This window comes from Rosa chinensis, chromosome 6 (genome assembly GCF_002994745.2).
Source record: "Rosa chinensis cultivar Old Blush chromosome 6, RchiOBHm-V2, whole genome shotgun sequence".
Lineage (NCBI taxonomy): Eukaryota > Viridiplantae > Streptophyta > Magnoliopsida > Rosales > Rosaceae > Rosa > Rosa chinensis.
Window position 1 is genome coordinate 62,864,454 of NC_037093.1, and position 23,126 is coordinate 62,887,579.

The 23,126-nt window shown below is 39.2% G+C and overlaps 1 protein-coding gene, 2 long non-coding RNA genes and 1 other non-coding gene across 7 annotated transcripts; all 4 read right to left on the reverse strand.

Moving 5' to 3' along the window:
- Positions 1-1,033: 1,033 nt before the first annotated feature.
- Positions 1,034-2,855, reverse strand: LOC112173645. 2 transcript variants are annotated; one of them, XR_005801091.1, is made up of 2 exons: positions 2,619-2,855; positions 1,034-1,772 (listed from the first exon to the last, which is right to left on the reverse strand). It is a non-coding gene; the product is annotated as an uncharacterized LOC112173645 (long non-coding RNA). The 2 variants fall into 2 exon arrangements; XR_005801090.1 differs by having other exon boundaries at positions 2,388-2,851.
- Positions 2,856-9,255: 6,400 nt separating this feature from the next.
- LOC112174073 lies at positions 9,256-11,585 on the reverse strand. The gene is made up of 3 exons (XR_002925831.2): positions 11,525-11,585; positions 11,177-11,417; positions 9,256-11,034 (listed from the first exon to the last, which is right to left on the reverse strand). It is a non-coding gene; the product is annotated as an uncharacterized LOC112174073 (long non-coding RNA).
- A 3,171-nt stretch (positions 11,586-14,756) lies between these two features.
- On the reverse strand, positions 14,757-18,079 carry LOC112173280. Of its 3 annotated transcripts, XR_005800961.1 has the most exons (8): positions 17,995-18,079; positions 17,649-17,809; positions 16,913-17,242; positions 15,971-16,035; positions 15,697-15,813; positions 15,514-15,587; positions 15,030-15,084; positions 14,757-14,888 (listed from the first exon to the last, which is right to left on the reverse strand). XR_005800961.1 is itself a non-coding variant. In XM_024310886.2 (7 exons), exons 3-7 carry the CDS (start codon positions 16,931-16,933, stop codon positions 14,775-14,777), a joined length of 381 nt encoding a protein of 126 aa, XP_024166654.1. In that variant the 5' UTR covers positions 16,934-17,242; positions 17,649-17,809; positions 17,995-18,079; the 3' UTR covers positions 14,757-14,774. The 3 variants fall into 3 exon arrangements, 2 of the variants coding, with proteins under 2 accessions (XP_024166654.1, XP_040363438.1); XM_024310886.2 differs by lacking the exon at positions 15,971-16,035; XM_040507504.1 differs by lacking the exon at positions 15,971-16,035 and having other exon boundaries at positions 17,649-18,073.
- A 1,738-nt stretch (positions 18,080-19,817) lies between these two features.
- Positions 19,818-19,915, reverse strand: LOC112174902. Its single transcript, XR_002926214.1, has one exon. It is a non-coding gene; the product is annotated as a small nucleolar RNA Z279/snoR105/snoR108 (small nucleolar RNA).
- Positions 19,916-23,126: the final 3,211 nt, after the last annotated feature.

A 23,126-nucleotide genomic window follows, 5' to 3' on the forward strand; every position in this document is an offset into this window, starting at 1 on the left:
CACCTCTTAGGCCAGACCCACCCTCATCACTAAGTGACAAGTGAGGGTGGCAAGGCACCCTCCTTACAAGCCCACGAATTAAGGCCCAACAACCCGGATTTGAGCCAAGGCCCAAGGACCCCAGCCCAAACCCGAGAAAACTGGGCAGAAGCCCTAGGCCTCTCCATTGCCGCCGCCGTCGCCAATCTGTCCGGTGGCCGGCCTTGCTAGTATCCCATCAAGCACCGAAAACCTGCAAGTAATATGCTGCCGATCGGTATCAGAACTGCTTGGTCTCCGACTGCAAAATCCAGTCGACAACCACCTACCCAAAAGCTGCGACAACCGACCGGAATCAAGGATCGAATTGCCTCAATTCCAGTCGCCAAAAAACGTGATCCCCGACCTCAAGAAGGCCAGCCCACCAACCGCCGCCGCCGTTGATCAACCACCATGCTGGTTAGCTCCGACCAAACCAGTTAACCACTGATCCCGAGATCGGAAGCAAGCCACCAGACCAGTCAAACTGTCTCCTACCTGTGAAACCCGTCAGGCTTGTCACTGATGCTGCACGCAGATGGCCACCGACCTCGCCGCCTAGACTCGAAACCCTATGAGGTTCGCTTGTTCTTTATCCGAGAGAACTTTTTATTTTAGCAGTGTTTTTCTTTTGATCAAATGAAAACAAATTTAAATACAACAAATAAAGTCCATTTAAAAAAAAAAATACAACAATAAGCATATTGTAAGTCGAACTCACGACCTCCCACTTACAAATAGAAGACTGATGTCATTAGACTAAATAGTATAGAATAAATATTGTTATCGGAGGCACAATATTTAGTCCCGTGGAATGTCAGATAAGCTCAGTTGATTTCATACTTATTTTTAATATTTCTAAATTATATCAGTATTAAACTATTAATTAACCAATAAGGCCTACGCCAGAAAATACCGGGTCAAGTCCATCTCTGATCGGTCAAAGTCTGCAATTATCTCATCTTGAAATGCACGGTTCCTAAACCGGTAAACCCTAAACCCCTTCATCGTAATTAACTAGCAAGATTTGCCCGCGCTTTACAGCGGGATTTGATCTGTCTATATTGTATTTTTATACATAATGATAATATTATTGATTTTGTAATGTTTTGATTACAATGAATAAACTGGTATCAAACTTGGTGTATCAGAAGTCTCAGATAGCTGCTGTATGTTGTGAGCAGGAGGGTGAAGCTGAGAAATTAGTTGCAGGCATTATAGAATCCTGCAAAAGATCGTGTTTATACTTTATAGAGGATTTCAGTAATGAAAGTAGTGTTCAGAAACCAAGTAATGAATTTGTGAAGATTAGTTTTACCTGTTATTGGAATGAGGGCGTTTATAATGAGTAGATTGATGATGAGTAGAATAACTCCTGCCTTTGAGGAATTCCAACTGCCTTGCTGCTTATCAACAGAGCAAAGAAAACAATAGATGATTAAAATAAGAACTACTCTACTAAAATAATAAAGCATACACTGTTGAACTTGACGCCTCCACCAAATAATTCAAGACGGGACCATAATGCATGAACCATTTCAGTGATATCATCGATCATAAATGCATCTTCTAGTACTAATTAAATCTCTTCTCCCAATGATTAATTTGTCCAGAACTTAAATGATAAAAAATAAAGAAAACTAACTAAATTGAACTAAATCTACCTGCAGCAAACTTAGTGACCACAATACACTTCAAAAACCTAGGCCTTTTTCTTCTTACTGATCGGTTAATCAACTAAACTTTACTGTGGTCTGCACAATAGAGCAAATGGAAATGTCAGACGAAGAATTTAAGCTTCAGAAGAAAGCTGCATTCCACATACATAAAAAGGTATAACAGAACCCATCTCCATTGATTTGTGAAGTTTGGTTTTAATAACTTTGTAGCTTAGATATCAAGAAATCATAAAACATAAATAGGACAACAACAGTGAAGACTAACATGTCGTTATGGAAACCAAGTAAGAAAAACTTCCTGCATTCTATATTTGAAACGACCATATGAATTAGTTTCTTTAGATAATATAATAATTACTAATTACAATCAATGCTGCAGAAGAAAACAATGGAGAAATAAGTACCAATCTAATCTGTTCTTTGGTCATATTCATACATCAGTTGGTAACTTTAAAGTATATAGTACTTGTAATGAACCTCTCACGTCATCACAAACTCACAATCTTATCACTTATCAGCAGGAGAAAATATTTTACTAATGGAAACCAATGACAATTTACTAAATGATTTGGATCTTGGAACTGTTGAAAAGTTAAAACCCAGGCTGCAGAAGGAAACCAAATCACATACATTAAGAGTTGAATCAGATTAGCTTTAGTTAACAGAAGAAAGATCAATAGCAATCCATACCAACCAAATAGCTTCACCCGCGAATAATGTATTGAAGTATAAGGTTAAACATTATGTCTGTTCATAATAAAAAAAAAAAAAAAAAAAAATGAAAACAGCCATCATGCAATTGAAGCCATCAAATCAAGTGAACCCCATTCTTATCTTGCTTTTGCTGAAAATAAAACCTCTTCTTCTTTTGCTGATTACTCTGATCATGAAAAGAAGAAAGAATGAGAAGAGGGTTCTTACCATTACATTTCTACATAGCCTACAATCAATTCCACGGTTGGAAACTCAGAACAAAAACAAAGGCAAAAAACCCAAAACCCAGACTCCTATTTAGAATAAATATCAGCGAAACCAACACAAAGGAAGATCGGAACATCAATGAAAAAAAATTGGTAAAAGAGAAAAGAGAGAGAACGGATTGCTACCTGAAAACCCTCTCGGATGTTTCTCACGTTTCAGGGCTGTTTCGCCTCTGCTTACCTCTGCTGATTTCAATTTATAGTCTGCAGGAGTTGATGTCGGTGCAGAAAGATGCTTCCAGAATGGGAAAATGGCAGTAAATTGAGGTAGAGTTCAGATCGATCTAGAACTTGATAAAGAAGACAAAGACCAGATATTTTTCAAAGAAAGAAGTTTGGAAACTGACAAAAGAAACAGTAACCAGGAAAAAAAAAAAAAGTGTAATTCAAAAAGACAACGAAGGGCAAAAGAGTCTTTTCAAGACCTGATGAACAGTAGTAACAGTAACCACCCAACCGGCCTTTCGTATATAGTATAATTTCCATAGAAATTAGGGTTTGACCCTGTTTAAACAATAGGAAGAGTACTTTTATATGGAGCACGATCCCAATTATTCTTGCTTCAAAATTGCACAATGAAGAACTATCGTGCTCCAAAATGATTGAAATTATTATTATTATTATTATTTTTTCATTCCAACCAAAATATCATTTCCGTAATTTTGAAGGGGTTTGACTCCCTGTTCTCTTATTATGAGCAACGACATCAGCGCCTCCGATCTCGGCTATTGTGGTACTCTCCCTCTGTCTATATGAATTTGTTTGAGATACGATGATTTTGGTTTTCACGTTCTTCTTTTGGCTTCTCTTGCATAAGTTGGGAATGGAGATGATCAACTAGGTCTTAATCCAAACAAGGTGAGTAGCCTTTAACTGTAAAACAAGTAAAGTGCCCCTTTTGATCTATTTTGTTTATTAACATTATATTTCTAATTAGTTTATGCGTGTAGCACAATGAACTCCACTGGATCTCACCGAAGGCCCCAAAGCAAATTCAATACCTTATACAGATACATGTATTACTTTTCAAGTTTGTAGTTTTTCTGTTGTGTGTTTTTTACTAGTCATGAATATTGAAACTCCGGAAATTAGTTCTATGATGTACAACACAAATAGTACCTTAATTAATTATGATTCTAGAGTTCTAATACTCCGGAACATTATATTACTAGTATAATAATATATGAAAGTAGCTTATTATTTCGAATGAAATACCTTGAGGCTAGCTAACTCAACTTGCAGAAGGACCATGATGAATTAAAGGCACAGTTTTACAAGGATCGAGGAGCGCTTGAATCTAAATATGAGGAACTCTATCAGCCTCTGTACGACAAGGTATATATCATGCTTAGTTGCTTGCTAACTTTAGGTTGGATTTTTTAGAAAGAAAAGGTTGTGATTATCACTTCGCAGAGATATAATATCGTAAACGCAATTGGAGTCACCACTGAACCAACAACAACAAATCAAGAGGGTATTGCTTATCTTCCCTGCGACCTTTATTATATATATGTGTGTGTGTATTTTACTATTTTAGTTTGTGACAATTATTAAGTTATACATTCAGTCAAAGATTAAAACAATATTCAGGACTCTTGAGTTATGATTCATTGGGGAGACTGATTTATTTGCATTCAGTAATTACAGAGACACTTAACCCCCGGTAATGCATCTTCCATGTTGATGTCTATGTCAATGGCTCAGAGTTTTTTTTTTTTTTTTTGCAGAAAGGGGGATACCTCATTTTTGGCTCTATGCTTTGAAAATCTATAGCCCTATAGTTCCATAAATAAATATGTGAGATCACATATAATTCGTATCTTTAATGTTCATAGTCTGAACTTGAATGTGAAATAAATAATTTTTTAAAAAAAAAAAAAATTAGATTGAACACTATGATGAAGGAGCTCTCAAGCATCTTGAAAACATCAAGTGGCATAGGACAGAAAACCTTAAGGTTTTCAAACCCGAGTTCTACTTTCGCCGAAATCCCTTCTTCAAAAACTCTGTTTTGACCCTGACATATCATATGTTTGATGAAGATGAAACCATTAAGTTTGATTCGTATCTTTTTTTTTGAAAAGTGAATTCATTGAAACTTTTAACGATTACAATCGTTTAGACTGACATCCCGAAAAAACCTTGGGAGCAGACACAAGCCACAAACGGCTTGAAGCTAGAGCTAAGCTAGAACAAACCAGAAGGTGTACTACACCAATGAGTAATTCATGTACAATAAGATACTGCTCTAAATCACTTATAGATAAACTAACAGAAAACTGAAGATAAATTCTCAGTCTCCTCAAGATAATTACCAACAATGAGACCATTGCCATGACCTTGAGGTTTGGAGACCCAATCATCAGAAGCTGTAACTCGGGCATGCCCCGAAATAATAACAACACATTGGAGCAAATAAGTACCCAAAGCACCTCCTGGATCCCAAATCCAAATATAAGAAGAAATCAATCCCAACCACTGGGCCCTATCTCGGGCCCAAAGCCAGCCCTGCCCCCAAGCCCACAGCCTTATACTGGGCACCCAGAAATCTGATATAGGCACCCAATTAAGGCAGGACCGGGCCCCGAAGCAGAGGACTGGTACCGTTGCTGCCCTTTGTTGCACCTCTGATCGCCGCACGCCCGGAACCAGTCCACCCTGCAGCGCCTCCATCCCAGATCGCGCCTTCACCGGCAAAGGATCTAGATGATGACATCCTCTGCCACACAATCTGACCATCCCCGTCATCATCCCAGATTGCGCCTTCACCGTCAAAGGATCCAGATGATGACATCCTCGGCCACACAATCTGACCGTCCCCGTCACCGTGCCAACGTCTGGTGGTCTACCCCACCGCCATAGTAGCCGGTCAGTCAAAAAAACCATAAATTCCCGTCTGTTGGACCAGAGGCAGCACCGATCTGAGGTCGGAGATGAACATCGACTCAGGTCTTCGCCACACCGGCCAACGCTGAAGAGAAACACTAGCAAAGAAACCACCAGTGCCCTCATCATCACCATCCTACGACGAATAGCCTCGCCACTACTAAGCGATCGGAGGATCCTCGGAAGGATCACCGCCGCTCACTGCTCCGCTCAAACCCTAGGGTTTGCTAGTTTTTTTCGCTCTCTAGTTTGATTCGTATCTTACTATAAAGCTAAATAGTATATTTTTGTTTATGTGCATGGTTGTTTGTATCTAATCGACAATAATTGGTTGACACGTAACTTGGTACTTTGTAGAATAGAAATTGAGTGGTATTCAAAAAATCGCTTGACAAAATGTAGAAGTTTCTTCAAGCCTAACTCCATAATGACTATAAAGTAATATGGTCATTTTGATTTAAAGGGGATAATATTATTTTTTTTGTAAGTATTTGTTTGTAGTGTCTTACTTCTTCCTCTTTCTTTCTCAACAGGACCGAATACTCAAATATATATTGCAAGGAAATTATTTCATTGGGTGAGTTCATAACTTGCTTTTTACCCATGGATAAATTCATGAACGTAATATGATTGAGATCACGATGTATCCATATAATATTTTTTTTGGTTTGATGACTTGTTTTCTTCTATTGGTGGTATTTTTTTTTGCAGGTCCATCATTCGGGATGATATAATCTCTCATGCTGTATTATGGTTTACTGGGGAGGCTTCGCTAGAGCAGATTGTTGATGTCATAATTTGGTTCGACAAATACTTTTGACTTTTCAACCCATTCCACGCGGTACGCGTTGAAATGTCAAAGAGTCCACGTAGGACTCTGACCTTTCAACGCACTTAAACCTTTCATCGAGAAAGAAAAGATAACCCTAAGATGGAAATAATCATGACTAGTGAGATGCCTCACTTTGGTACTCCAAGTCTTCAACCTTTGATCTCTACCTCTTAAGTCTTGGACGGTCACCATGTGATTGACTCACCATCTTGGATGGCAAGGCAAAAGCATATCACGACCTCACTACTAGAATAGCACAGTCCAAAGGAACCAAGAGTCTCAACCCCCAAGACCAAGAGTTCGCCCCAAGCTTAGAAGCCTCGACCTCTAAGGATCATGACCACGAGCTCCAAGGCTAAAGCCTTGACCTCCAAGCTCACGCACATGTAATCGTCATGATAAGACATGGAGCACCAATCAAGAAGCAAATCTTACCTAATTGGACAAGTGTCACAATCCCATGACCAGCATGGCCACGAACGTGGGTTGAAGATGATGTGATTAGAAGAGACCATAAAATGGTGACATCTGTCACCCACTCTGCCACCCACTCGACCAAACCCATGCTGATGGCATGTCAGAAAAAGAGCTGACACCCTTATTTTCGGGGCCAAGCCCATACTCCAACAGTGTACCTCAACCACCTCCAAGCCCTATAAAAAGAAGGACTCTTCCTTCATTCGGGGTCTCGGAATCACTTTCCAAAAATACCAACAAAACTTCTCCTCCTTCTCACTTTCTGATTTGATCATCGGAGCCTGACGGGCCAGCACCATGTTGAATCAACCAGTCAACCCTATGGAGAGAAGATAAACCCAACATCAGGTTAAGGAAGTCCGAGACGAGACTATCAGTTTCACCCAACAAGGAGCTTGGGAGCCCAACATCAGGTGGAGGAAGCCCGACGTGAGGCCATCAGTTCCACCCAAGAAAGGAGCTTGGAAGCCCAACATCAGGTGGAGGAAGCCCAAAATCAGGTGAAGGAAGTCCGAGACGAGACTATCAGTTTCACCCAACAAGGAGCTTGGGAGCCCAACATCAGGTGGAGGAAGCCCGACGTGAGGCCATCAGTTCCACCCAGGAAAGGAGCTTGGAAGCCCAACATCAGGTGAAGGAAGTCCGAGACGAGACTATCAGTTTCACCCAATAAGGAGCTTGGGAGTCCAACATCAGGTGGAGGAAGCCTGACGTGAGGCCATCAGTTCCACCCAAGAAAGGAGCTTGGAAGCCCAACATCAGGTGGAGGAAGCCCAAAATCAGGTGAAGGAAGTCCGAGACGAGACTATCAGTTTCACCCAACAAGGAGCTTGGGAGCCCAACATCAGGTGGAGGAAGCCCGACGTGAGGCCATCAGTTCCACCCAAGAAAGGAGCTTGGAAGCCCAACATCAGGTGAAGGAAGTCCGAGACGAGACTATCAATTTCACCCAACAAGGAGCTTGGGAGCCCAACATCAGGTGGAGGAAGCCCGACGTGAGGCCATCAGTTCCACCCAAGAAAGGAGCTTGGAAGCCCAACATCAGGTGGAGGAAGCCCAACATCAGGTGAAAGAAGTCCAAGACGAGACTACCAGTTTCACCAAATAAGGTAGCTTGGAGACCCAACATCAGGTGAAGGAAGCCCGAGGCCATACCTTCAGTCACAAGTGCACGACCAGGGCTACTCACGTAGTCAAACTAATCGAAGGAAAAGATAGGCCCACTTGAAGAAAACAACCCCACCACTTTACACTTGGATTTCAACGGAACTTCCGTTGACTCGTTGACGCCGAAATTGGCACCAACACAGATGATAGAGATTACAACAAGGCATTCATGTTTCCTCAATAACCTATCACGTACTGGATGTCCACAAGCATGTTGACCATTTCAGAAACATTCAGGTAGCCTCCTCTCCTACTTTTGTTGTTTTGAGGTGGTATACTACTCGATCAAGACGGTCCTAAGGGTCTATGACGTACTCTCTATATCTCCATTGCCCTGTTATTATTATTTAATGAGTTTAATAGTTCAACTTTTAAATCAAAGGTTTTCTCAACTTGCAGAGAGGACATCATAATGGATTAAAGGTACAGTTTTATCGGGAAAGAGCAGAACTTGAAGCCAAGTATCAGAAATTTTATAATAAAATTTACAATGAGGTATCATGCTGGTATATATACCTAAATATATGTATAACAATGGTTTTTAGGGCTGGTCGTTGGCTATCTGTAGAATGATAAGCCTCCTTTCTTTGATTATACAAACTTATTTTATCACTTTGCAGCGATATGGGATTGTAAATAGTGTTGTTGAAGCTGAAAAAGTGTTTAATAGTACTAAAGCAGTATATCAAGAGGTTGCCCCCGAAGGTACGCTCTTTTAGTCTTGAGTCTTGACCTTTATTTGTCATGTAATAACTGTGTGACATTTATTAATTGTTATTGTTGGTCATTTTTATTTTTTTTGGTAGGGAAAGGTGTGCCTAACTTCTGGTACCATGCTTTGGTAAACCATGAGTTGCTAGATGCGGAGGTGAGGAGTTTAGTGCCTCTACATAATGTCACTCGTTTAACGTCTTAACATGCATGTGCAAATCATTCACTCTCTGATCATTTGCAATCAGATTATTGTTCGTGATGGAGAAGCTCTCAAGTATCTTGCAGACATCAAGTAGTTGAGAAAAGATAGTCAAGGGGTTCATACTTGAGTTTTGCTTTAACAACAATCCTTTCTTTAAAAACTCTGTCTTGACCAAGACATGTCAGTTTCATTAATGGTAAAGGCTTAAGGGCAGCCGTTCTGGCCCTCTTTAAAAAAATTAAAAAAAAGACATATCAGTTTCTTGATGAAGATGAAACCATTCTATATAAAGCAATAGGGTAATTTGGCTTGCGTACCCTAAGACATGGTTGTTGATATTTATTACTTGACTATAATTTGGCTCACAGTTGCGCATTGCAGGATAGAGATCGAATGGTTTCCGGAAAACTGTTTAACAAAAGAACGTGAAAGTTTCTTCAAATTTTTTGATCTCCTTCAAATTGATGAAGTTGCTGTGAGAGTTACAATAAATCTTTTTGTATTCAACAAGTTTAATTTATTGGTATATCTTAATTTTCTTCATCTTATAAACAGGAGATGGAACATGAGTCGAGATTATTACATTGGGTGTGTTAATTTTGTTTACTACTAAGTAGACCATGGCCATGTTCCCAGTATGATCATCTTTTACGATGATGTTGCCAATCAACAACTGGCTAGTATGATTGAGGTCTACACGATATTGTAATTCATAACTTTTTGTTAACTTGTTTTATTTTCTGCCATTGCCATTATTTTTGTGTAGGTCAACCATTCGCAATCAGATCATCGATCCCCCGTGCTGTTTTATGGTACTTAGGGGAGGTTGTCCTAGGAGATAAGGTGGTTGGTGTTACAGACTCGGAAGAAAGTGATGAATATATAGATGATTTCAGTGAAGATGAAGATGACCAGAGCGAAAACGAAGACAGTGAAGAGGAAGATGGTAATGGCAACGATGAAAGCGAAACGCCCATCTTTCTTGGAGAAAATTAAAACTGTAGATCCATCTCTTTACTTTAAATTTACCTAAATAAAGATTCTTGATCATTTGGGTACCATACAAAAGCAATTTGAAAGGTCTATTTCTCATTTACACCACAACCCGAATTCATAGCTGCTAAACTTCTCCGTAACATAGCGTTAAAGAGTGATTTATGACAGCTCTGAGGGTGTAGCTGCCACGCGAGTTGAACACACAAATTGACGATCGTATTTGGGCCTGCCAGGGCCGGCATGCACCAACTGGTCGATGAAATGTATGTTTGGGTAAACATAAGTAATAAAGAGGACTCTACGGATGTGCTTAGGAAAGGAGAGTTTAAGGAGTGCAACATTGAAATTCTTGACCAAAATTTAAGAGACTGAATTTTAAAGGCGGAACTAGACATTTACCAGAAGAATTTTTCTTTAATCATATAATGGATTTGGTCGAGGACAGAAATTTTAACAACCAAAACATGATTTAACACTTCAGTTTTATGAATCTAATTGTAGTAACAGATTCATAACAATCTTGACTTAAGTTTCTAATTGAAGCACACGAGCTCATGAAAGTAGAAAAATACCAAAATGTGATTATTATATATTACTGCTAACCTGGTAATTGCAGTTCTAATTGTGCTAACATACTATCCATTTGTTAGCATCCTCCCTTTTTCTTTTCACCATGCATGTTGCATATGCACCGCCTAAATATTATGATTAGTATACAAGGACTGCAGGTCGAGAGATAAAAGTTGCATAACAGCCCTCAACCTTGCAACCTTCTTTTGATCGGTGACGATTTTGAGTCTGAAAATAGAGCTTAAAACAAATCCGGGAAATGTTTTTTTCTTTCACCCCTTGAAGCCAGCCCCACTCAGCTGGCATAGAGTGAAGAGCATTATGTCTAGATGTCTACATATTTGAAGCCACATTATGATCAAAATGTACTAAAATTTCTACTGAATTTTGTGACATTCCTTACCTTTAAGCAGGTATGAGGGGTCGGACTTCTGTTTCTTTATCACCTATCCCAGAAGAAGAGAGGCTTTTGCTTCCAAATTGTTGTTTATCAATCAGCTCCCAATTCAAACCCTGCAGTTAAGTACAAACTTTTAATTAATATGTAAGCATTTCAACCTTTACATATCTACTCGATCATAGGAGCAAGTAAAAAAAAAAAAGAATTTATGACACTAAAGTCATCAGCTAACTAGCTAGACAGAATCGATCACACCTCAAGAACAGCTTTAACCATTTCATCCCGGATCGTCTTTCGTGTAATCTTCCCGGCCGGTTCTGACCCCCACCAATATTTTTGGTGTAATCTTCCCAGTTCTTACCCCCAGCAATGCCTCCTCCATCAGTTCTGCCTTTGGTGCATCAGATGGAAATTCTCCTGCTGCCATAATCATAGAAATCACCTCCAAATAAAAGTTATATGTAGTCTTAGCAAATCCATTGGCCCAGCTGGCCAGCTGCAAAAGCAAATAAGCATATTCATATGTAAAGGATTTGTGAAGGCTGACCAAGACGGAAAACAACACTGACAAAAATAGAAATGGAGCTAGATGAGTATATTTACGTGAATATATACTTCAGGATCTTCTGAAGACGTTTCTGACGCCGGGCATACTGGGAGAGAGATTAATGGTGTTATGCACACAGACACAGTCATGAATAATAAACACGTACGTACAGAAGAGCATTAATAATGAAAATCGTAACCTATACGATCGATAAACAATGCATATATAAATTGATTTTTCAACTTCATCAAACTTATCAAAATAAACCTAGCTCCATTATTAATTAAGGGGGAAAGCAAGAGAGACACAGAATCAAAGGAGAAAAGAAAGTAGAGAGAGTGAAAAGCCATACATCCGTGAGTTTCTTGAGTTCCGAATATTGTACTTTGCGTTCTCCCTGATAGAAAACTCATGTTTTCCGGATTCTTATTGCGTTTAGAGAATAATCAATATCCATAGGTCTTCACAAGAGAAATTAGGGTTCTTTCTTCTGGTTACAAGAAAAAAAAAACAAAACAAAAGAAGATGCTTATACTTTATACGGGAAAGAAAGACACAAATTAGGGTTCTTTATACCAGCCCTTAGTAACAGATTCTTTACTGTTTTTGCCCGCGTCTTTTCTGTGGCGTTTTACGCTTTCTCAGTTTCTCCCCTAGTTGTTGTGTTGCTTGTATTGGACCTTGCCATCGCTTTGGCAAGTGTGTTTTGGTAGTTGATCCATAGGCAGAAAGAGAGAGGGGTTGATCTGTCTCTCTTGGTGGTTGATCGAGAGAGAGAGAGAGGAGTTTGCATTATTGCATCCGGCAACTATTTGGTTGGAGGCTTGGACCGCAAGGATTCCTCAGCTGGTAATTTTCTTCATCAATAATGTTATAATGTTTTACTTTTCAGACTTCAGAGACCTAGATTTTTCGGTTTCATTGGTTTCTGTGTCTCCATGCTCATGGTCTAAGTTTCCTATCTATTATTGGGCGTAATAGTCAAAAGTCATTTTAAACCCTGCAATGGTTCTGTTACTTTTTCCCTTATTTCTGCTTGAATAGCAACTAGGTAATTGTTTAGTTACATTCATAGTTTGATACTGATTTTTCTGAAAGCCTTAAAACTCACATTTCACTCATACATAACTTGCAGCTTTGCAACATTCATTATTAATTATAGTGCAGACTGCAGAGATACTATTTTTGTAATTAGAACATCGCTAATTGCATGCAGGATATAATGATTGTGACATAGTGGAAAAATATAATATGTTATGCTTATATATATGATTCGATTTTTTGTTTCTGTACATATTCATGTAAGCTCTAAAAATAGTTTGCTAAGAAGATTATATATTTTCAAGTGGTGTATCCAAGTATAGAGGAGTTGCAAGGTAAGCTTCATAATTAATTAATGCTTTTGTTGGGTCTGTATGTTCTATTCCCTGGCTCCAGTTCAACAATGCAAGCTTTCTCTATTCCTACTTAATCTTAGTACTGCCCTGTTCATCAATTTGATCTATCTATATACTAATTATTTGATATTTTTTTGTTCAAACCAGTAAAATATTGAAGTCATACTAAATTGTACTTTATAAATGAGTGGATGCAAAAAGACGCATCTTTAATTTTCCAGTTGTGTTATGAAGTGCAATTTACCAGGAATTCCACAATAGAGTCACTCTTCTCCTTTTTCAAAGAAATCTATCTTCCTGCAGTTTTGGATACAAAACTGGTACACATTGGATGTACAGGCTGCCATTCAAGGGTCAATGCTCGTCTTCCGCTCCAACAAACTTTGGCTGCCAAAATTGCAGGTTGGATTTTGTCAAATCTGTGAAAGCAAGATCTCATGTGTCCAAAGCATCTACATTCAGGGCTAACCCTTTCTCTGTCTTAAAATTTAAAACTTGTGCACACAACAGATACAAGTGTGCAGAATTTATGTGCATATATTTGAGCATTATGCTCCATTATTGCAAACTTGGTATGCAAATTAATGCTTTATGATTCGATTGCTTGTCTTGATGATTCTAATTATCATCCATGTTGAGATTTCTTCCCTTCCTGTTCAAAATCATATTTCCAAATGGCATATATAGTTGTATACTGTTTGGGACTTTGAGGAAACTTAAGTGCTAGAGAAATCTTCTAAATAACTTTTAGATCTCATTGTGTGAGAGTTCAGTCAGAACCATACATAATTTTCCTTTATTATTTTTGCTATGTTTTGTTGGCTTTTCATGATATGTCATGTGATATTTCATACCCCAATGATGTGATTTAGGACATCGTGTTAGAGAAAGACTGTATTGCATTGTAATTCCAATTGAATAGGTTATTTGTCATTCTATATTAACTAGGGTAATCATGATATATTGCAAGACGTCACTCATGACTTATGAAGTCCCCGAGGATTGACCGTAGACATACCCCAAAATTGGTTGGGAGGAACCATGAGTCGGACTCCTTCTCAAACAAGTATGCTGCCAATATGTTTATCACCTGAACACAGATAAACATTCCTCACAAATTATTACAACTGTTACTATAGTACGAATTAACATTGATACTGCCCAGAACATTTCACTTCACATCTAAATGCATATACAATACCTTGCTGGAAATTTTAATTCTGCAACCTCCTGGATATCTTGTACTTCCTGAAGTAATCTTGAAACCTTCACTTAGGCAAGAGTCTACTTGCCTCAACGCACCTCAAGTGAGGAGGTGCTCCACCCTTAATCTCAACATGTTGTAAGATCGAGCAGGTTCAAGTAACACTTGAACTCCTCCATGGCAATGGTCCTGGCCCACTACTACAAAAATTGAATCAGACGACGGCTAAAAACTATCGTCTGATATGGAGGCAAAGCGTCGTCTATCGAGGCGCCGTATGATGAAGATCGATTGTAGGGAACCGTCGTGTGAAGGGCTCGGCAGCATGGCGCGCAGCATGTCGGCAGCCTGTCGACAGCATTAGCTGTTGCGTGACTATTCTTCAGACGACAGGCGACTTTAGAAACTGTTGTGTGAAGGCAATTCAGAGGTCGCTTTATTTTATGCCCGTTGTGTGACTTTCCTTCAGACAACAGTTTTTCAAAGTATCCATTATCTATTTTACATTCAGACTACAATTTTTATTTTTGGGTCATTGGTGCACATACGACAGTTTTTTTGTGGTTATTGTTGTCCTAATAGAATGATTCAATGCATTATATTTGCAGGATGTGGAATCAAAAAAAACCAAATTAACTGATCAATATATATATATAGAAGAAATTGTTATAATTTACATCATGCACCAAAATGGATTGTCCAAAGTTAATCTGTTATCCCCAAAAGGAGTACATCTAATAGTACTAGTAACTTTATCTTCATATTCTGAAACCACATCTTCCTTCTCATTTTTGTTCCTTGTTGCTTGAAATCTTTAGCCTACAGCACAGCATTAAAGCACCAGTCAACATTAGAAAACACATGAAATGTGGCACAAGGGTAATTGTTTTTAAGAGAAGGCTTTAATGGGGGAGGAAGGGGTCCTGCATTCAGAGTACTAATGGAGCTTATTGAACTAACCTGCGTTATCAGTCTTATCCACCAATAGCTCAATCTTCTCACCACGGTCAAGAACCTGCATAATAGATGAATCTCCATGACCTAAATACCTGATGAATCATTGCTATATACGGAAAACTAAGACACAGAAAAAAAAAAAGGACAATAAAGAGATGTAAGCCACAGCAGTATAAAGAAAATTAGTCAAAGATAACAACAGAGCTAAAAAATCATTTTGGAAAGCCTAGTAAAAATCAGATAGAAGTATGCAAATCAGGTTGTAACAGAATCAGTCATCAACTTCCAGATTTGTTATTTGTGAGCCTTAAATATCACATTTCATGAGGTTAATGATAAAAAATGTGACTCCGTAAATATAAGGATATATTGAATTGTTCTAATTTTAAAGTACCTTTCTTAACCATTTCATTAAAGGACAAAGGAAATAATTTGTCATATCCAACTTTCTTGATCTATGATCTAACACAGTCGGTGGTTATATTACCTTACAATTCCTTGAGGTTCAAAAGGAGCACCATTTCGGAAAGGTCCTTCATATGGGGAATTCTCAGTGCAAGCCTGGCAGTTCAGAGTACATACACAAGTTAAATATGTAAACCTGACAGTGTTATAATATCTTGATGATCAGAAAGTGATTAAACGAAAGAAAGAAAGATAAAGTACATACTTTTGATCTTTTCCAAGCTGGATGCTGATACACATGATTGATTCCCAACACTTGTCTATCAATGTATCCCACTACATTACAAGGAGGATCCAGTTCTCCTCTAACGCCACAAGATACCTGAAATTGAAATGGACGTTTTCACTTAAAGAAGTGTGATATAATTTAATATTTTAAACTCCAATCGCATACAAAGTTTCCCAACTCAATAATTTTCTAATGATTTTCAGACATGCCAATTATTTATAAGTATGTGATTTGAAAACCAGAAGCTTACAGTGAAACTCTTCCCTTAATCACTATTGTCTCTGTCAAAGACGATAAATTTCCAATCAGGAACATCTGTCCCATAAATAACAGCAAAGTAAGTAGTGAGAACACATGCTGCAATCAGCCTGCTAGGTGGCACATCTTTGGTTTGTGCAGTTCTCAAGAAAATTTCTATCAGTGCCACTACCAGATATGCAAGAGCAATTCTCTACAGAGGGTGACTATAATTACTATGTACTGCCATGCATCTTTAAACTGAATTATGTAATCAAATACTAACAGATACCTATGCATATCAATAATCAATCTTACCTAGAGAATCCCGCACCATCTTATTTCTTTCATGTCAACATCATATGTTAGTTTGTCAGGAGCATGTGAAAAACCTCATTCCCAACATATTGAAGGCATGTTAACAACACTTCCGGTCCTTGAAAAATGACAGTATCAAGAAAAAAAAAAAAAAGAATTGAAATGTATACATTTGCCTTTAACTTCCAAGTGACCTCTAGGCCTAACAGAAGAAACTCCAATTTCACCATCTAAACAGATATCTGAAGAGTACAGCAATAATCGGGAAGGAAAAAAAGAACAAAAAAAAAACCATAAGAGAAATTGCTAATTCTGTAAATCAACTAAGGAAGAAAAATCCCACAGATGCAACAAAAGCACCGTCAGCATTTGCATTTGTCAAATTTGACGAACACAATTTTCAATCACAAAGAGATGTAATGTGAAATACAGCTTGTACTAGACATGTTTCAAAACAGATCTAGGTCTCGACATTTTATACTTTCCTTGTTTTTTCAATGTTCATGTCAGTGGTATTTGACATGTAAATACATGAAATAGGATTGTGGATGGCAGTACAAGCACATTTTGTGTTCATATATATGATGCAGAGAAGAAAATAAAATACAAATGCTTTTTAAAATGAAGATGGCTTTACCTTACAGAGGTATATTCCCATAACTCTGTTGGTATGATTCAGAAACCGAAGTCCAAAAGTATGTTGGTAGCTTTCATATGTCGGTGGAATGGAGATAAAGAAGTCCTTTGGCTGAACCCAAGAACCAAGCAACACGTAAACTCATACTGAAGTCCAGGCTTTGTGACTCATATCAAAGTAAGTAAACAGAATTAGCTAGATGAAACTCCAGCCAGAAAGGCATCATATGGGAGGAACCACTTAAAAAACTTCAAATGTTGCAAAGTCCGTATCGCACAGCCAGTCACATTAGGTACCATTACCATTAGGCATGAACTCATAAACCAACATCTGCAGAAGCAGTAATAACACAATTCGATTAATGATATATCATGTAGTCATAATACATTGAACCATTCAACAATACCAGCATGCCACACACATTTATGTTACATAGAAACAACTATGTTTAAGTGAAGAGTCACTCCGCGGAACAGCAAAGTGGATCCATTTATGAGTTCAACTTCCAATTGATAAGGTTCAGACTAAACTAACCTTGTTCAGAATGAGAAGGAAGAAAGATATGTATCTGTAACGTACAAAACTTACCCTATGGTTCGCTCAATTGCTAAACAAAACAATATGAAACTCTCTACATTTAATTGCTGCTTATCTCAAGAACATATGATTTATAGATTTAGACAATAAGTGCAAGTTGCAAGCAATGATTAATAATTCAGGAGTGCAAGCTTCATACCTTCTCCCCTTCTTCTTCACAGTATCCTACCAAAGAGACTGATTTTGATGGTGTGGTCTTCATCTAAGTTATCGGTCAAGAATTCTTCTTCACCTTATAGGACTCCTCCTTCTGCACGTTTTATGGCAATAGTAGAGAGATGGATTCCATGCACATCCAAGCTGGGGGAGAAAGAGAGAGAGATTAGAGATAGCAGAGAGGGGAAAACGCAACCAAACCAATCAAAACGCAAATTCTCAAGACGGATTGAAGAAAACCAGACCATAAAAATAGGATTTTGAAACTGAACAGATTAGGGGAAATCGAAAATTGAGAGAAAGATGAAGTAGATAACCTGGTCGGAGACCTCAGAGAGCACCTCCATTTCGAGGAATTGAGCCAAGCTTTCGATTGAGATGACACGGGTTTCTCCGGTGCGTTTCTGGAGTGCTTGTAGTGCTGAAATCCCTCCTTGTCCCTTACTACAACAAAGAATACAATCGCTCAGAATCCCTATAATTCAAAAACCCCAAACCCATAAGTTCACACAAAAAACACAATTCAATTCCTAGGTCTCAGAAACGAAACAAGAAGACGGCGATGAAGAACAGGCATCGAAAATTGCAAGAGAGACGTCGTTGTTACCAGAGATTGTTGGATTTGATGTTGGCCTTAGCGCGGTCAGACTAGAGCTCGGAGTTGTTCGGGTCAACAGCGATTGCCTGGGTAGAGGTCAACGGCGACGACGAACTCAAGTGGTTATCGATGTAGGCCTTTGCTATTTCCCAGATCGAATAACCCATTAGGTTTTGGTCTGGGTTTGTCGAGAAGAGAGAGAGAGAGAGAGCTTTGGTTGGGGTTGTAGAAGAAGAGATAGGGTTTGACGAGAAAGGGTTTGTCGGTGGGAGAGAGAGGTCGGGGTTTGTCGATGGGAGAGAGAGGTCGGGGTTTGTCAAGCAGAGAGTGTTGGGGTTGCCAGTGAGTGTCTAGTGTGAGGCAAGTCGAGAGAGGGTTTTGGTTTTGAGTTTGGGTCTGTCGAGAAGCCTCAGTCGAGAGTAGTTTTATTGTTTTTCGTCGAATGTTTAATACATGTGTGGGGGGAAATGTGGAGTTTGAGATGAGATTGGCACCATACACATGGCGGAAAATTTGCCGCTCAATATTTTTAGGGTCATACAACGGTTCTATCCTTAAACGTCTTCTGAACTAATTCTCAATTCTTTATCAGACGACGGATTTTATAAAAACGACATCTAAAAAAAAAAAAAACCAATCAGACGGCGGAAAACTAGGATGCGTCGTCTGAGAGGTGTCGTCTGATTCAATTTGTGTAGTAGTGGTCAAACAATCTAAGGCATTCTCTCTTGATGATTACTCCTGAAGAAGTTGCCAGAGCAAGAACAAAAAATTATCAATTTATGCACATTGGAGCAGTCTAAGTTGGCATAAAATTACTTGCCCGAGAAGGCATAAACTGTTCAGATTTCTTAACTATCATTTAGGCTTTAACTCAATTAGTTCAGCCTCTCTGTGTAGTTCAGCCTCTCTGTGGCTATGTTTTGTATATCTATTTTTTGCTTTCTATCATATTTCAGGCTAAGCAGATGGAATCATACAGAAATTTTTTCAGATTTGGATGAAGAAACTGTTGATAGTAAAGCAGATTAATGGATGTGGAAACAGATGTTGCAAGACTTCTTTGCAGCTCAAATCCAAATCATTATTACAGTGACTTGTGAATTTCAAGTTGATGACCTGGCAAATTTTCCTACGATTCTTTAACATGACACGAACATGTTTGAAAAATTGAGTGAGTGGTTTTTAAGTACATTTCTTGGTTTGCCCTCTCAGTTGACGGGTTCTCTGACTTGCATAACTGTGGGTAGAGAAGAACATGTTTGAAAAATTTAGTGAGTGGTTTTTAAGAACATTTCTCGGTTTGCCCTCTCAGTTGACGGGTTCTCTGACTTGCATAACTGTGGGTAGAGAAGAAAACACTTCTAGCCCTCCCTGTTTTTTTTCTTTGATATATAAATTAGCTGTGAACTGCGAGAAATAAAAATGTTTAGGCCCTTTTGAGGAATCAACAATTTCATTAAGAAATTGTTATACCTAATTGTAAGAAACAAAAACTGTTCATTTTGTTTTAATCATAAACAACAGCAAAATTTACAACTTATTTAAAGAGTTGGGATCAGATGGTTAAGATGAGGATGCCCAATTGTCGTAACCAGGCAGGGGCGGACACCCATCTCGCATAGTGCGATATTGACCACTCATCATATCCCGTTTCTGCCTGAAGGATCATGCTTGTTAAGGCCCAAGCTTCCCTTTTTTATACCTTGAGTTCGACCAGTGCTTTGCTTCTTTCTTGATGTGGGACAATGCGCACTCTCATCACCTTATTATCCGTCGCGTACTGGCAGTGCAACTTAAGACATAGCTCTCTTATGTTGAACAAGTTACACGGCGTTGAATCTGTCCGTTCAATTCAAAAGGTGAAGATCAATCAATCTTACCACTAAAGATTGAAGACTGGACCTACAATGTTTCTTCATACATACGACCTCTAGTTTCGTTTCAATTTTATAGGATGCCCCCGACCTGCTATACAACCTCTACTTTGTAGTTTGTACCAAACTATCATATAAAGGCGTAATTGGCAAGTGATCCAATTACTATTTCAAGGATCAACGGCCGGTTCCAAGGATCAATCGGTGTTCAAAATCTGTAAATTTACTTGAACCATGTTCAATAAAAATCTGTAGGCAAACGGCACATCGCCATCTGCTGACATTTGCAGGAACTATAAATAAATGGGTTGTCTTTTCATCTACCTTCAAGCTCTGTGATAACATATTCTACATTCCTTGGTCATCTGATTCCATATACTAGGGAGTGGGGACTGAGTCCACATTGTTGGCCTAGTCAGGATTTTCAAACCCACATTGGAATACTGGAAGTAAACAAGAAGGGACTCGCATATCAGAGTTGCTCATGTAAGGCTGGCTTTCCCTCCTACTGCATAATACATTAGACAATGGTAAACACATTCCGGTCTTCCGTGTCCGTCAAAATAGAACTAGAAATTTGCATATGATTAGATTAAATACTTCTAGCTAAGTCCAGCAAATTGTTATAACTTTGATGATTATTAAGATTCAGAATTAGATGAGTCATTCCGCACATACTATGTAGGGACGCATTCTTAGGCAGCTAGGCAGTTATAGGCTTCTCACCGACCATAATCACTCGTAAACTTAGAGACACGTCCTACCATAAAATGCAAATCTTAAAACAATACATGAAGACCTTCCACAAGAAAACAATAGCATTTCCAAGAATCCTAGTTTTTTTTTAGGAGAAATGACGATATCATTGATATAAAGGTGTCATTGATATCATAGAGACATGTCACTTATGTACAGTGATCATGATAAAATTAGTATTTTGAGCTTAATATTATGCTAACAGTTGAAGCTCAAAAACTAAAAGATAGTTTGCTGGAAACAAAACACTCGAAATTGATTACTACTTATTGAGCATTCCACTTCGCATTGGTACTCTTAACTCTTTCTTTCTGTTTGCAGAGGGGGCAGCCTTAATCCTTCAGATCAATAGTGCACTAAAGAATAGATTTAATCCAAAGTTCCAAACGCTGAACTCCTAGAATATATTGACTTCTTGTTGGGCCAGATCTAGGAGCTTTGCAACTGGGTTCAGGCTTGAGGTTAAAAGTTAAAACCAGTACACGATCGATATAGCTAGATCTAAAAACCTTTGTATATATACCTCACTTACGGAATACCTAAGAACACAATATCTCACCTGTTGAAGGAAAATCAAGTTTAGTGTGCCTTATCAAACTAGGAATAGGAATAGGAGAGAAGGTTCTAGATTTCCCAATCCTACACGGATTGGTATTCCTTGTAACATTAGATTATGCACTTTGTAATCCCTATATATAGGGCTCCTATTCTCTATAATGAAAAACACTTCTCTCATCAATCTCTCTCAATACCAATATACTTAAACACGTTATCAGCACGACTCTAGCCACAAAAACAGAAAACTAAAAACCCTAAAAGAAATTCTTCTCACCGAAATCTGCCGCACGCACTTGCCTGCAATTCTCTGCCTACCTGCGTGCCTACTGCCCCTGCAGCACCTAGCCCCTTGCTAGCCCGCCTACTCCTGCAGCCCTCTCGACCTGCCTACCTGCCAGCGAGCCCCCGCGCCCAGTTCGCTGCCCTGCAGCCCCGCGCCCGTGCGTCCACCCCACGCTGCCCCTGCAGCGTCCCCGCACGCACACCTGCGCACACCTGCGCCCGCTGCTGCCCCGCACACACCTGCGCACCCTGCTTCCCTACGCACACCTGCGCACGCTGCTGCCCCACCTACTCACCCGTGCACCTGCAGCCCTACACCACTGCTGCTGCTCCTGCAGTTTGCCTCCGCTGCTCCTGCACCACTACTACCACCGCAGCCCCTGCTGCCCCGCATTCACTGCACGCCTCTACTAGGATTGCTTCGCTCCATCACGCCTGCATCGACACGCGCGTGATCCAAATACAAGTAAGTATTCAAATGAGTAAGTTTTTGAAGTTCCTATAATTCGGAATTTATATTTCTTATTCTTTTCTCGGGGACTTGAAAACCTCCCTTCTTCTACATCCCACCTTTCTTATAACGTGGGTTCGATCATTGAAAAGCGGAATCGTGGGGATTCACGCAATTAACGAACTAAGAGCGTTCGTAAGACTTCGGACTAAGAGCGTCCGCAAGCATCGATTTATGACCTAATAAACATCATTGTTTCGGTCTAATCCAATTTTCTTGGAAATCGATTTCTTGGTAGCATAGCTCGGAAATCTTAAATATTTAGTTGTCGTGGAAGTTTTAACTCCGAAACTAATATATTTCTTCTTCTTATTTCAGGATGTCGAAACTTGACTTTCCTGCACTTACCTCAACTGGCTCGGAATATCATAGTTGGGCCACGGATGTTGAGCACCATCTCACTTCAAAAGGGATCCTACCCTTAATTCAAGCTCCTAATCCTACTCTCATATTTGAGCGTACGGCTACGAACAATGCCACCGCCCTCATCTTGATGAGGCGCCACATGGATAAATCACTCCGACTGGAGTACATGGCAATCAAGGATGCTAGAGAATTATGGGTCGCGCTAGAAGAGCGATTTGGTAATATCAAGGATACCCTCCTCCCTGACTTGAAAGTTCAATGGGGCAATCTACGATTCGCCGACTTCAAGTCTGTAGCTGAATATAATTCAGAAGTTCTACGCCTCAAAACCATGTTGGGGTTCTGTGGACAACCCGTCACAGAGCAAGAACTAATTGAGAAAACTCTCTCCACCTTCCCCGTCTCAGCAATTTTGCTCTCAAAGCAATATCGAACGGAATTCGATACTAGACGGATCACGAGATTTCATCAGCTCATTACTATTATGTCTGTAGCTGAAAAGCATGATAATAT

Excerpts from the sequence above, each read along its gene's own strand:
- LOC112173280 (XM_024310886.2), bottom strand. The coding sequence starts at position 16,933 with ATGGGAATATACCTCTGTAAG. Across the intron at positions 15,814-16,912 it reads TGGGAATATACCTCTGTAAG|GTATCTTGTGGCGTTAGAGG; the intron begins GTAAAGCCATCT and ends TTTCAATTTCAG. Across the intron at positions 15,085-15,513 it reads GAACCTCAAGGAATTGTAAG|GTTCTTGACCGTGGTGAGAA; the intron begins GTAATATAACCA and ends TCTATTATGCAG.